This window comes from Nematostella vectensis, chromosome 5 (assembly GCF_932526225.1).
Source record: "Nematostella vectensis chromosome 5, jaNemVect1.1, whole genome shotgun sequence".
NCBI classification, from domain to species: Eukaryota; Metazoa; Cnidaria; class Anthozoa; order Actiniaria; family Edwardsiidae; genus Nematostella; species Nematostella vectensis.
The window spans coordinates 8,381,617-8,396,463 of record NC_064038.1 but is presented as its reverse complement, the minus strand read 5'-3'; the positions used below and the strand labels follow the sequence as shown (position 1 = coordinate 8,396,463).

The 14,847-nt window shown below is 38.8% G+C and overlaps 2 protein-coding genes across 2 annotated transcripts in view; both read left to right on the top strand.

Annotated features, from left to right (window-relative positions):
* The first annotated feature begins 35 nt into the window (after positions 1-35).
* The window catches only part of LOC5505993, a 32,460-nt gene continuing 17,648 nt past the window's right edge, over positions 36-14,847 (top strand). Inside the window, exons 1-4 of the mRNA XM_048727842.1 lie at positions 36-3,083; positions 3,194-3,238; positions 5,622-5,666; positions 14,459-14,822. Of these exons, the coding sequence (XP_048583799.1) occupies positions 14,463-14,822 (360 nt within the window). The 5' untranslated portion in view covers positions 36-3,083; positions 3,194-3,238; positions 5,622-5,666; positions 14,459-14,462. The remainder of the gene's footprint in view (positions 3,084-3,193; positions 3,239-5,621; positions 5,667-14,458; positions 14,823-14,847) is intronic.
* LOC116613867 (secreted RxLR effector protein 78-like) lies at positions 11,311-11,631 on the top strand. Its single transcript, XM_032374358.1, has one exon. The coding sequence runs from the start codon at positions 11,311-11,313 to the stop codon at positions 11,629-11,631; it is 321 nt and encodes a 106-aa protein (XP_032230249.1).

The following is a 14,847-nucleotide window of genomic DNA, read 5'->3' as shown; positions in this document are numbered from 1 at the left end:
TCCAATCTCCTCATTGGGGGGGGGGGGGGGGGGGGTGGATGGATATTTTCAAGAACTACACAATGATATATATTACGCCACTATAGACGTGTAAATGTAAGGCACGAGTAAAGTTGGCTTTTGCTTTTTGGTCTATGATTTTGTTTCAGGTCCAACGTTCGAAACACTGCCAAAATTGCGTAATAGATTTTAAGTGATGGACTTACATACTGCTTAAATCAATTTCTTTATTTACTCTTTTTTTGCAAGTTTCATTGAAGTTATGAGTTTGTGTTGGTGGCTGGTTGATCGTAAACCGATGATCATGATTTTTGTTAATTATCCGATTTTCAAAACGCAAGATAAGTTTAATTCCATTTATTATGCCAACAACCTCTTCCTGTGGAATTCCTCGAGTGATTTGCCTTTATTCCCCCTTATAAAGAGACGTTTTGTTACCTTTTTTTTTCGCAAATAGAATTTAAGCAAACTTGAAATGTCGCGCGCATTGCAATCATTATGGCGGGAAATTGTCAAAACACAGGGAGTTTGAAGACGATTTTCCATAAAGACAATTAATCTAAATGGAATAACATAAAAGAAATGATGTTTTTCATGTGAAGGTCGGTAAAATCGGCGTAAAAAGCAATTTTCGATGGTAATTCTACAAATCGACTCGTCATTTCGAGTTGTGGAGTTGAGAACTCGTGGCTTGAATCCTTGGTTCCTTCCTTTCTCTTCAGCAGAATAAGTTTTCCTTCTCGTACAAATATTTAAAAAAGCCATGTAATAAATAACTCGGCCTGCGGCCTCGATCTGTACAAAAAGCCCGCGGGCTGAGATTTTTCAGTACGGACCTCGCGCTCTGTTAATAGTATTATATAATTCTAGTAGTATAAAAGTAATATATATTTTAAAAAAAGAAAAAAAAAGCATTATTTTAGCCCCTTAAGTCAATATTCAAGTTTTTTCCGCTCTCTCTTTCCCATAGTGAAATTGGATAAAAACGCATTTGGAATTAAAGTAGAATAACTAGAATAAAGAAAATTTAATTTTCGGCAACCCGATTGCCCCCTTAAAAAAGCTGGTCGGCTAGATCCAGCCAAGAATAGAGTAGAGGGCATCTGAACGATATCATCTGTTGAACTGAATAACATCATCCATCTATCCTACTGGTAATACGACTGATGTTGTTTTAAATTGCGTTTTCTGTAGAAAATAATACCAGCCTCCTAAAGCGATGTTTAAATCCAACAGAGCAATAAATTTAAACATGTATTGTATCCCATTCCCAGATGGTGCCAATCACGTCACGATATGAGAAACTCATTTTATGCCATATTGGTCGAAATAAGGGATCTTGAAAAAATCATACACATATTGGAATCATTGCTTAGTTTGAAATGTAAAGTACAATTGTCTGCAAGAAACAATTTCAAGTATCGAGAAATAAAAAATTGTATGTAGGAGTAGCAGTCGAAATCGTGTTTGCTTTAACTCGTCAGGGTGGTATTAATTGCCTCTATTAGAAAAAAAAACATCCTCAATAAAAAAATGTAATTTTTGGCAACTGAATCAGCTAGATCTAGCCAAGGTAGAGTAGAGGGTAGCTAAAGGACTTCATCTATGGAGGTCTATGGGGTAGCTAAACGATTTTATCTATTAAGGTCTGTACTTAAATAACACCATCTATCCTACTGGTAATACGACTGATGTTGTTTTTAATTGTGTTTTCTTTAGAAAATAATACCAGCCTCCTAAGGCGATGTTCAAATCCAGCAGAGCAATCAATTTAAAAATGTATTGTATCCCATTCCCAGATGGTGCCAATCACGTCACGATATGAGAAACTCATTTTATGCCATATTGGTCGAAATAAGGGATGTTGAAAAACTTATACACATATTGGAATCATTGCTTAGTTTGAAATATAAAGTACAATTGTCTGCAAGAAACAATTTCAAGTATCGAGAAATAAAAAATTGTATGTAGGAGTAGCAGTTGAAATCGTGTTTGCTTTAACTCGTCAGGGTGGTATTAAATGCCTCTACTAGAAAAAAAAACATCCTTAATAAAAAATGTTATTTTCGGCAACTGAATTGCCCCCTTAAGAAAGCTGACCAGCTAGATCTAGCCAAGGTAGAGTAGAGGGTAGCTAAACGATTTCATCTATGGATGTCTATGGGGTAGCTAAACGATTTCATCTATGGAGGTCTGTACTTAAATAACACCATCTATCCGAATGGTAATACGACTGATGTTATTTTTAATTGTGTTTTCTGTAGAAAATAATACCAGCCTCCTAAAGCGATGTTCAAATCCAGCAGAGCAATCAATTTAAAAATGTATTGTATCCCATTCCCAGATGGTGCCAATCACGTCACGATATGAGAAACTCATTTTATGCCATATTGGTCGAAATAAGGGATGTTGAAAAACTTATACACATATTGGAATCATTGCTTAGTTTGAAATATAAAGTACAATTGTCTGCAAGAAACAATTTCAAGTATCGAGAAATAAAAAATTGTATGTAGGAGTAGCAGTCGAAATCGTGTTTGCTTTAACTCGTCAGGGTGATATTAATTGCCTCTATTAGAAAAGAAAACATTCTTAATAAAAAAATGTAATTTTCGGCAACTGAATCAGCTAGATCTAGCCAAGGTAGAGTAGAGGGTAGCTAAACGATTTCATCTATGGAGGTCTATGGGGTAGCTAAACGATTTCATCTATGGAGGTCTGTACTTAAATAACACCATCTATCCGAATTGTAATACGACTGATGTTGTTTTTAATTGCGTTTTCTGTAGAAAATATTACCAGCCTCCTAAGGCGATGTTCAAATCCAGCTGAGCAATAAATTTAAAAATGTATTGTATCCCATTCCCAGATTGTGCCAATCACGTTTCCTCGCAATATGAGCAACTCATTTTATGCCATATTGGTCAAAATAAGTATGGTAAGAAGGTGGTATTAATTGCCTCTATTAGAAAACATCCTTGCTCTAACTATTGAAATGAAATCTCTATTTGCACATTCGCACTGAACTGTCTTGAATCCACATTTTGAGGTGACAGGAGCAGTACAGATCATTGAAATATTGGGTAAGAAGAAGGTTTTACAGAAATGAAATTGCAAACAGATTTCGAATTGATATTTGCGAAAGATATGTTTTTTTAACTGTGATAAAGAACCTTTGCTACTTTTCTTTTAGATTCTATTGGTTTTCAAGTTAATCTCTTCTCGAAGTTCTTTTCTGGTAAGTACACAATTAGCGTGAATTTCCTAAAAAAATATGAACAACCGTCTTGCACGGGCATGAACAAATCGACACAAACCTTGAAGTTTGTGAACTTTCTACATAATTTGATGCATTTCCAAAAGAATGAGAGTGATAGTAACTTTTTGGAATTGCGGTTAAACCTTTGTAAAATGTTATCACAACATGTTACATAAAACAAATATTGTCATGCAGAGTCGATAGCACAGAAAACAAATTTGTCGGACCTTTTTTTACTGCAAAATGACTTGGCCTTTTTTTGTTTACCTAATCTTTTTTCCCTTTTTTTCAATAAAACAGCTCATTTTCGTTTTCTTATCTCTGTTTTTTTTTTCACTCACATTAGAACAACATATAAGACGTAGAGTTCAATAATTTCTTTTAAGTTCTCGATTAATATGATACTATATTATACAGACGCCACTTAAGGCGTCGAAGATAATCTCACACGCTTTACGTTTGTTAATGTTACCGTAGGCTCAAGTATAGTTGGCTTTTGCTTTGGTCTTCTTCGATTTTTTTCAGGTCGAATTTATAGGCGTGAATTCACTAAGAAATATCGTCATGCTATGCATACATAAGCTTTAAGTACAAATCTTTCAGTGAACTTTCTACATAATTCGATGCATTATCTTTAAAATACTTTTGAAAGTTCGAAGACACGAACGTGTAAGTGTGTCCTTAAAATCAAATCAAAGATGAGTGGAATTACATTGGTTGTAGCTTTTTGCAGTAAAACCTCTGAATGTATTCTCACAACGTTTGCCGTTCTTTCGGCAAACAAATTTGTCGAACTTTTTTAACTGCAAAATAAGTTGGCAAACATTAATAGATTAAGCAAGGCCTTTTGTTGATAACCTGATCTTTTATTCTATAAAGCAGCTTATTTTCCGTTTTTTTTTCGTTTTCTTTATTTTTTTTCCGCTCAGATAAGAACACCATATAAGATGTAATGTGTAGTTCCAGATAATATCCATACCCCCCCCCCCCATTGAGAGGGGCGAAGGTATGCCCCCCCCCACCCCTCTGGAATTTCCAACCCCTTGGAAAAAAATAAATACAGAAACTGTTAAGGAAAAAGGGCATTTTCCCCCTCCCCTCTGGAAATTCCAGAAATGAAATTGCAAACAGATTTCGATTTGATATTTGCGAAAGATATGTTTTTTTAACTGTGATAAAGAACCTTTGCTACTTTTCTTTTAGATTCTATTGGTTGTCAAGTTAATCTCTTCTCGAAGTTCTTTTCTGGTAAGTACACAATTAGCGTGAATTTCCTAAAAAAATATGAACAACCGTCTTGCACGCATGAACAAATCGACAAAAACCTTGAAGTTCTCATCTTTTAGTGAACTTTCTACATGTAATTTGATGCATTTCCAATAGAATGAGACTGATTGTAGCTTTTTGGAATTGCAGTTAAACCTTTGTAAAAGCATAACATGGTACATAAAACAAATATTGTCATGCAGAGTCGAAAGCACAGAAAACAAATTTGTCGAACCTTTTTTTACTGCAAAACGACTTGGCCTTTTGTTGTTTACCTAATCTTTTTTCCCTTTTTTTCAATAAAACAGCTCATTTTCGTTTTCTTATCTCTTTTTTTTTCACTCACTTTCCAACAACATATAAGAAGTAGAGTTCAATAATTTCTAGTTCTTTCTTCGATTTTCGATTTTTTTCAGGTCGAATTTATAGGCGTGAATTCACTAAGAAATATCGTCATGCTATGCATACATAAGCTTTAAGTACAAATCTTTCAGTGAACTTTCTACATAATTCGATGCATTATCTTTAAAATACTTTTGAAAGTTCGTAGACACGAACGTGTAAGTGTGTCCTTAAAATCAAATCAAAGATGAGTGGAATTACATTGGTTGTAGCTTTTTGCAGTATCACCTCTGAATGTATTCTCACAACGTTTGCCGTTCTTTCGGCAAACAAATTTGTCGAACTTTTTTAACTGCAAAATAAGTTGGCAAACATTAATAGATTAAGCAAGGCCTTTTGTTGATAACCTGATCTTTTATTCTATAAAGCAGCTTATTTTCCGTTTTTTTTTTTCGTTTTCTTTATTTTTTTTCCGCTCAGATAAGAACACCATATAAGATGTAATGTGTAGTTCCAGATAATATCCATACCCCCCCCTCCCCCCATTGAGAGGGGCGAAGGTATGCCCCCTACCCCTCTGGAATTTCCAACCCCCTGGAAAAAAATAAATACAGAAACTGTTAAGGAAAAAGGGCATTTTCCCCCTCCCCTCTGGAAATTCCAGAAATGAAATTGCAAACAGATTTCGATTTGATATTTGCGAAAGATATGTTTTTTTAACTGTGATAAAGAACCTTTGCTACTTTTCTTTTAGATTCTATTGGTTTTCAAGTTAATCTCTTCTCGAAGTTCTTTTCTGGTAAGTACACAATTAGCGTGAATTTCCTAAAAAAATATGAACAACCGTCTTGCACGCATGAACAAATCGACAAAAACCTTGAAGTTCTCATCTTTTAGTGAACTTTCTACATGTAATTTGATACATTTCCAATAGAATGAGACTGATTGTAGCTTTTTGGAATTGCAGTTAAACCTTTGTAAAAGCATAACATGGTACATAAAACAAATATTGTCATGCAGAGTCGAAAGCACAGAAAACAAATTTGTCGAACCTTTTTTTACTGCAAAACGACTTGGCCTTTTGTTGTTTACCTAATCTTTTTTCCCTTTTTTTCAATAAAACAGCTCATTTTCGTTTTCTTATCTCTTTTTTTTTTCACTCACTTTCCAACAACATATAAGAAGTAGAGTTCAATAATTTCTAGTTCTTTCTTCGGTTTTCGATTTTTTTCAGGTCGAATTTATAGGCGTGAATTCACTAAGAAATATCGTCATGCTATGCATACATAAGCTTTAAGTACAAATCTTTCAGTGAACTTTCTACATAATTCGATGCATTATCTTTAAAATACTTTTGAAAGTTCGTAGACACGAACGTGTAAGTGTGTCCTTAAAATCAAACCAAAGATGAGTGGAATTACATTGGTTGTAGCTTTTTGCAGTAAATCCTCTGAATGTATTCTCACAACGTTTGCCGTTCTTTCGGCAAACAAATTTGTCGAACTTTTTTAACTGCAAAATAAGTTGGCAAACATTGATAGATTAAGCAAGGCCTTTTGTTGATAACCTGATCTTTTATTCTATAAAGCAGCTTATTTTCCGTTTTTTTTCGTTTTCTTTTTTTTCCGCTCAGTTAAGAACACCATATAAGATGTAATGTGTAGTTCCAGATAATATCCATACCTCCCCCCCCCCCCCCCATTGAGAGGGGCGAAGGTATGCCCCCCACCCCTCTGGAATTTCCAACCCCCTGGAAAAAAATAAATACAGAAACTGTTAAGGAAAAAGGGCATTTTCCCCCTCCCCTCTGGAAATTCCAGGGCCACCAGCCCTCCGGAATTTCCAATCTCCTCATTGGGGGGGGGGGGGGGGGGGGGGTGGATGGATATTTTCAAGAACTACACAATGATATATATTACGCCACTATAGACGTGTAAATGTAAGGCACGAGTAAAGTTGGCTTTTGCTTTTTGGTCTTCGATTTTGTTTCAGGTCCAACGTTCGAAACACTGCCAAAATTGCGTAATAGATTTTAAGTGATAGACTTACATACTGCTTAAATCAATTTCTTTATTTACTTTTTTTGCAAGTTTCACCGAAGTTCTGAGTTTGTGTTGGTGGCTGGTTGATCGTAAACCGATGATCATGATTTTTGTTAATTATCCGATTTTCAAAACGCAAGATAAGTTTAATTCCATTTATTATGCCAACAACCTCTTCCTGTGGAATTCCTCGAGTGATTTGCCTTTATTCCCCCTTATAAAGAGACGTTTTGTTACCTTTTTTTTTCGCAAATAGAATTTAAGCAAACTTGAAATTGTCGCGCGCATTGCAAACATTATGGCGGGAAATTGTCAAAACACAGGGAGTTTGAAGACGATTTTCCGTAAAGACAATTAATCTAAATGGAATAACATAAAAGAAATGATGTTTTTCATGTGAAGGTCGGTAAAATCGGCGTAAAAAGCAATTTTCGATGGTCATTCTACAAATCGACTCGTCATTTCGAGTTGTGGAGTTGAGCACTCGTGGCTTGAATCCTTGGTTCCTACCTTTCACTTCAGCAGCATAAGTTTTCCTTCTCGTACAAATATTTTAAAAAGCCATGTAATAAATAACTCGGCCTGCGGCCTCGGTCTGTACAAAAAGCCAGCGGGCTGAGATTTTTCAGTACGGACCTCGCGCTCTGTTAATAGTAGAAGTTTAAGTATAAAAGTAATATCTAATTTAAAAAAGCAAAAAAAGCATAATTTTCTCCCCTAAAGTCAATATTCAAGTTTTTTTCCGCTCTCTCTTTTCCATGGTGAAATTGGATAAAAATGCATTTGGAATTAAAAGTAGTTTTCCCTGTCTCTCTTTCCCTTCCGCCTTTCTGCTCTGTTCAGATAAAAAGTAGTTTTTCGCTACTACGCGAGGATCGTGTATCAAACTGTTATACCTGGCATATGAGACATAAAAATATAATAAAATAGCAAAAATCTTATCCTGCTTTGAACTTTATTTACTTCGGATATTATCAAGAGTTTTATAGAGAAAAAAACATGATACTTTTTTTTAGATAAAAAGCTGTTGTTGTTTTTTAGCCAGCTGGTATTTCTTTGAAAACAAAATAAAATATTAATTATGCATTAGTTTACTGTTTCTAAGCGACATTATTGTTAATGCAAAAAAGAATGAATTTAACAATCTTAAAGAAATCTGATTGCATTATTTATTGATATATTGCTCATCCCATTGGTCAATCTTACGTGGGCGTTCCCCATGTAGCGTCCGTTTGTTTCAATGGCGACGAGAGTAAAATTAATTGCGAAATTCACGTCGGAAGACCGGGAAGCCATACAGAAACCAGTAAAAGTCTTAGAAAAAGCCTCCAGAGAAGAAAAGAGAAGAACGACGTATTCTGTCGCGAGTTGAGATGGGAGAAAAAGACCTCCCGGAATTCGGGTTGTGGGGAGCGGTATTACTCTAAAAATCTACTCTCTACTACATCTTCTCCCGAGTCAGTAGGAGATTGGAAGAGCGTGGTAAAAATGGTTATAAGGGCGTCGACTCGACGCCCTTATACCTTTCTAAGAACTGGGTTCTTAGAAAGGGCAGAAAAGAAAGTGAAGAAAGAAATAATGAAACATGATGAAACTAGCAATAAACTTAATATTACTGAGGATCATTCGCTGTTTACAATAAAGATTCTAGGACAACTCATTAGACGATCGAAGACGGAGATCTAATCAAACCAGCCAAAGAGAAGTGAAACAGTGCCAGGGTTCTTCGACAAGTCATTCGACGATCGAAGACGGAGTTCTAGTCAATACAAATCTGCCGTAGAGAAGAGAAAATAGAACCCGGATTCGAAGACAAGTCATTCGACGTTCGAAGACGGAGATCTAATCATACCAGCCCAATAGAAGGGAAAACAGTGCCCTGAATGTGGCAAATACAGCCATTTTGCCGTGTGATGTAAATCAGAGAGCATAAGACAGAAAGGACAGAATACAAGCAGAGAAGAAAACTAATGAGTGTCCATCAGCTTTACTATGAACCGGAGCTTGATAAATCTAGTGATGGATGCAATATTGAGTATCTGGAATTATCCTCTAAAACACTCATTCAATTTGAAAACAGTCACATCAAGCGAGACTAAGAAAGCTGTTTTTTTACGTGTACGCGCACGTTGAGCCTCACAGTGCAGCAGATAACAGCCTTATGGGTGAATGTAGTACAAGGCGATTTCTCACCGCTTTGAAGACAACCCAGACTTATCTTCGAGATAAAGCTACAGCTTTGGAACAGGAATCGAGAAGTAATAGAAGTAATATGGTGATAAGAGGGAAATAGGGAAAGAAAGATTATCCGAGCTTGGAATGCCGTTGAAGATCGACGTGGACGAGTGAATCAAAGAACCCAATGATCTATGGATTGAAATGGCGAAGCAGGCAACCAAGTGTGAAGATCTTATTAAGCAATTTGATGACGTCCTTGACGGCATCGGCTATTTCCGAGAAAAACCAGGCGAGAGGTTGAGTCCCAGTTGGAGATGAACCCCGAAGCAAAATCAGCATGACAAGGCGGCCAAGGAATGTTGCTGACTATCTGTAACAACCCCTCAAAAAAAAACTCGACCAATAACCCGAAAGAAGGGCAAGGCTTATTTGAGTTTGCACAAGCGGGAGTCTCAGTTGTTCGCTGTTACTCACTCAGCCCTACCGAGGTATACAACAGAAAGTAAACCTATAGTCGTAGATGATCAGAGCAAGCATGGAAATGAGGGACCAACTTTGTCATTGAAACGAAAACGATGCATTCACAAACACCGAACATAGAAGCTTTCATTCACAGGCCTCGTGATTTCAATGCGTTTTTTAAGACCTGCAACAAAGAAGAGACAGAAAGGTAGCGAAGACTCGTCTTCGGTGCCAAGTCTTCATGACGTGTATTTCAAAGCAATGTTCAAAATATTCAGAGCACCATTCATTGAGTTGACAAGGAAGGAAACTAGTTTCCACCGAGCGATTTCGTTAATAAGCCCTGCAAGTAAACTCAAACTGCGCGTCCTACTAAGACGGTTAACTCCTGTTGCAGAGGCTGCGTTATCATAAGAGCAGATGGGCTTTAGAAGGAGCGTGGGTACTCGACATAAACTCTTCAACCTTCGTGTAATTATTAAGAAGGCGTATGGGTATGTCGGAGTAGATAATACGAGCAATGAAAACCCTGTATGGGCGCCAACATGCGTCCGTGTTTGTGAAAGGGAGTTGACAAGGATGGCTCCTCTCACCTGTATGCTTTAATCCTCTATAGTGAAAATATAAAATGCGACGGTCAGCAGATGAACAAACGGAAGCCGGATCCCTGCCCCCTTTATGGTCTCCCTTGCGTTCTGCCATCAAAAAGTTCTCCGCACACGCTCTTACCACAGTGCAGACTGCGACACTGACACTCACTGGTACGCTGCAAATCAGGCTGCAGCCAAAAAAGTTCCACCGTACAATGAAACCGGGAGCACCGCGCATCGACGTCAGCAGGATGACCCAGCCAGATCTCGTGGAAAAATTCGCAGAAGTCTTTAAGAAGGAATATGATTCATCGCAACCCGGAGACTCACAGCCACAGAAAAGTGAGGAAATTTGCGAGACACGATTCACCGCCCCGCCCTAGCTACCTTTGGGAAAAAGCCTCCAAGTCACATGACTGGTTATAGGCAAAGTCGCTTATTGAGACCACGCGTGTGTCGTTCGTCGAGTACAAGCGGAGACCCACCGAGAGGAACTTGTAGACTTTCAAGACTGCTAGGAGCAAGGTCCAGAACACGCCAACGAGTACGGGACAGAACTCAGTGATAAGATCCAGACCGCTGTTGTGACGGACAACAACAGAGGGATGTACGATAGCATCAAAAAAGCACTGGTACCAGTGCAAGACGGCCCCCCTGAAATTTGGCACCAGAGAAGTTATCACGAACCAAGACCGGCAGATGGAGAAATGGCTGGGACACAATTCTGACCTCTACTCATGAGAGGTCACAGTGACTCCGGCAGCCCTAAACGGCATTGAATGTTTGTCAGTCATGGAAGAGTTAGATGCAGAGCCCACTGTAGATGAGCTTAGCAAGGCCATTGATAGTCTGGCCGCAGGCAAGGCACAAGGTGGGGGTGGTATTCCACCAGACCTCATCAAGCGTTGCAAGACTAGCCTATTACACCCTTTGCAGGACGTCCTCTGCCAGTTCTGGAGAGAGAGAGAGCCGTGCCACAAGACATGAGAGACGCCAAGATCGCTACCTTCTACAATAACAATCATCGTCGGAAAAGTCTACGCTCAGGTCCTCCTGATTCGGCTGCAGAAGCCGGCTAAGCGCGTCTACCCGGAACCACAGTGTGGCTTTCAAGGCGGAAGGGCCACGGTAGACATGATGTTCCCCTCCCGACAAGTGTCGAGAGCAGCAGATGCCCCTGTACGTCGCATTTTTCGACCTCACCAGGGCCTTTGAATGTGTAAATAGAGAAGGACTTTTCAAGGCTTTGCGAAAGATCGGCTGTCCCCCAAGACTGCACAGCTTAATCGAGTCCTTCCACATCAATATGGAAGGAACTGTGCAGTTCAACGGCAACCTCTCTGAGCCCTTTGACATCCGCTGCGTGGTTACACAAGGCTGCGTACTCGCCCCAACCCTCTTTGGAATCTTCTTCGCACTCCTCCTGAGGCACGCATTTGGCACCCACAAAAGGGAACCTAACTGCGGACCAGATCAGACGGCAGGCCGTTAAACCTTGCCCGCCTAAAAGCGAGGACAAAGATCCGTGAAGTCCTCATTAGAGACATGCTTTTCGCAGATGCCGCCGCAGTTATGGCGCACACCAAGAGTGAACTACAGCTGCTAATGGATCGCTTCACACAGGCCTGCAAAACACTACAGCAACACCTGTCATCACCATCAACGAATATGAGCTTGAGGTCGTCCACCAGTTTTCCTATCTTGGGTCCACCATCACCGACAACCTCTCACTTAATGTCAAAAGTGACAAAAGGATCGTAAAGGCAGCCAAAACTTTTGCCTGACTCACCTCTCGAGTGTGTACAAACCCCAAGCTGACCTTGAAGACGAAGATGACTGTGTACAGCGGCTGCGTCCTCAGCACCCTGCTATATTGCAGCAAGACTTGGACAACGTACACTCGTCAGGAGAAGGGGCTCAACATCTTCAACGTCAAAAGCCTCCGACGTATACTCGGCATCTTCTGGCAAGACAAGGTGACCAACACTGCCGTCCTGTCTCGCGCTGGCCTCCCAACCATGTTCACCCTGCTGAGACAACGTCGGTTGCAATGGATTGGCCACGTTGGCCGAATGAAGGGTGGTCGGATCTCAAAGGACGTCCTCTGCGTCAACTTCTATTTGTATCATATCATCACAGTAAATCAGACGTCTATATCTAAACAATCTTATTTTTTTCTGGTATAACAACTGAAAATCATATCAATATGTATCAATTGCAGCTATATATAGTCAGATATAATGATAGTAAATAATCTTAAATATATCAATAACTATAATTATGTTTTCACTGTCACAAAATCCTGATCAAAATCAATATGTACCAACTGCAACTATAAACAAATACTTTGATAGAATATGTCATTCCATCTTTGGTGAATATTAAATATATCAAAATGTACCAACTGCAACTATAAATGATAAATTATAATGAGATAGTAAATAATTAAATTTTAAACTATTATATAATATATAATATGGGGGATCCCAAATGCGCCATTAATTATTATGTTTTCACTATTACAAAAATGCTAATCATAAACAATATGTACCAGCTGCAACTATATTAAAATAAAATAGCATGAGATAATATATTTTTAAATATCATAATATGGGAAATGTATCAATAACACTTGTTATATGTAAGGTTGTCAAAATAACTCAATAATCCTATAGCTGTGCAAAAGTTTTGATCAAGAATAGCTAGAGCAAGCTGAATATTAAGAAGAGCAAATATTAATTCAAGATGAGAATTCGTCTTCTGTCGACCACTCATCGCTGGCACTAGAATCTTCAGGTTCTCTCTCTACTGTATTGCTATCACTCTCTGCTGTGTTTCTCTCTCCCTCTACTGTCCTGCTATCATATTTTGCGACAATTTTTGTACATAATGGTACACTGGTGTGTCATGCTAGATCTCGTATAATGAATACGATTGTGATTATGATATTATACGACAAATAAAAGTTGTATCTGAGTAAAATAACGTGTGATAAGACAGTTGTTTCCAAGAAAGCCCGGTTTAATACTTTACATGAATGAATCATGGGCTAGACAGGGTTTCTTCACAACCCAGCCTTTCCTTGGTTTGGTCGCTAGCACTACTAGGGAGGCCCATTATTCCAAGGGTTTACAGGCGGATTGCAGCCCATGCTTTCTCGTAGAGGCCAGAGTAAAAAAGCCTGGTAAAACCGTGGTTTTCCAAAATCTCCAAGCAGTTTTTTTTACCTGGGCTTCTGGTACCTGGGAATAAGGATTGACTTCATGTCCTAAGCAATCGCCATTTGGATTTATCGTATGAACAAATAGAATGAACTCTAGATAATGGACTCTAGATTTATTATTGTTTTCCGCACCATAGATAAATTTCAGTGTTTATGGCGAAAAAATTCCTGCAAGCCAATCGCTCACAAAAAAAATATTCGTGCATCACTGAGGCGTCCGAAAAAAATTCGAGCAAACTAGAAAATAGACGGACTCTCATATAAGAAATTATACTTGCAAATATGGCACTGATTTTCAATTTTCTTCTTATAGTTCATATGAAATTACCTCACATATAAGGGATTTTGAGTATGATGGAAATGACCATAGTATTTTTTCAGCCATCCACCACTTTAGCCCTCTATGATTAGTTAAATAACAAACAGCAACGACAAATCGAAAACAGCAATTCCAAACCTCGTTGCAATAAATCAAATAATTTATATTTTTGCAAATGTTTTGTGCCTCCTAGCATGAATAGGTTTCTAATCAAGGAGATTTATTGTAAGTAATCTGTCTTGACCCTCCCCACCCCCCCAAAAATAGTTGTTTTATCAGTTAACCAGATTCTGTGCTTCTTCTGGTCAGCACTTTGCTGTTGGTTAACTTTGTGGGAAGCACGGGTGGCCTAGTGTGTTAGCGCGTCGGCCTCTCACCGCTGTGGCCCAGGTTCGAATCCTGGCTCAAACTGGGGATTTTTTCAGGTTCCTGCCTTTATTCGAATTTGTGTCACAAGTGAGTTGAAGTGTGTTTCCAGTCTTCTCGGATAAGGACACTAAACTGGAGGTCCCGTCTCTTCAAGCTTCACTACACTAACCTGAACCGAAGGGACGTAAAAGAACCACTGGGGATGCAATAAACCCTCTGGCAGTGACCACCCCCAGTGACAGTGCTTACTAACCGAGGGTCATATGTTAGAAAACTGTATATTCGGTTAAATATGCTACCCTCGATAAACAAAAATTTAACTGAAACTGAAAGCTGTAATATCATTAGATGGTTATCTTATACACATTTTCTTCTTCTAAAAGACTAAAGGATACATTTGTTTTGCAGCAAAATGAGGCTTATATGCCTCTTGTTATACTTCAACTGTCTCGTTGCCGTAGCTACATCAAGTCAAGAATCCTTCTGCCCAGCGTCCATCCATTCGCCAGGCGCGCGCATCACTCAAGTTGACCTTGCCCTGCGGAGCAAGCATGTGAAAAAGCGTCTTCAGGGCCAAAGTCAGATGTCATGTAGTCAGCGGTGTCTGCAGCAAGACTGGTGTATATCGGTGAACTACGAAGTGTCTCGACCGGAGGGAGGGGCCTGCGAGTTGAACACATTCGGAGTCGAGATGATGGCCGACGCAAATCCCAAAAACCCAGAGTTTAAAAGGAAAAAAGGATGGATATACTCACAGCTAAGGTCCGCTCAGGTATGTTTTATGCGATTTATAGATA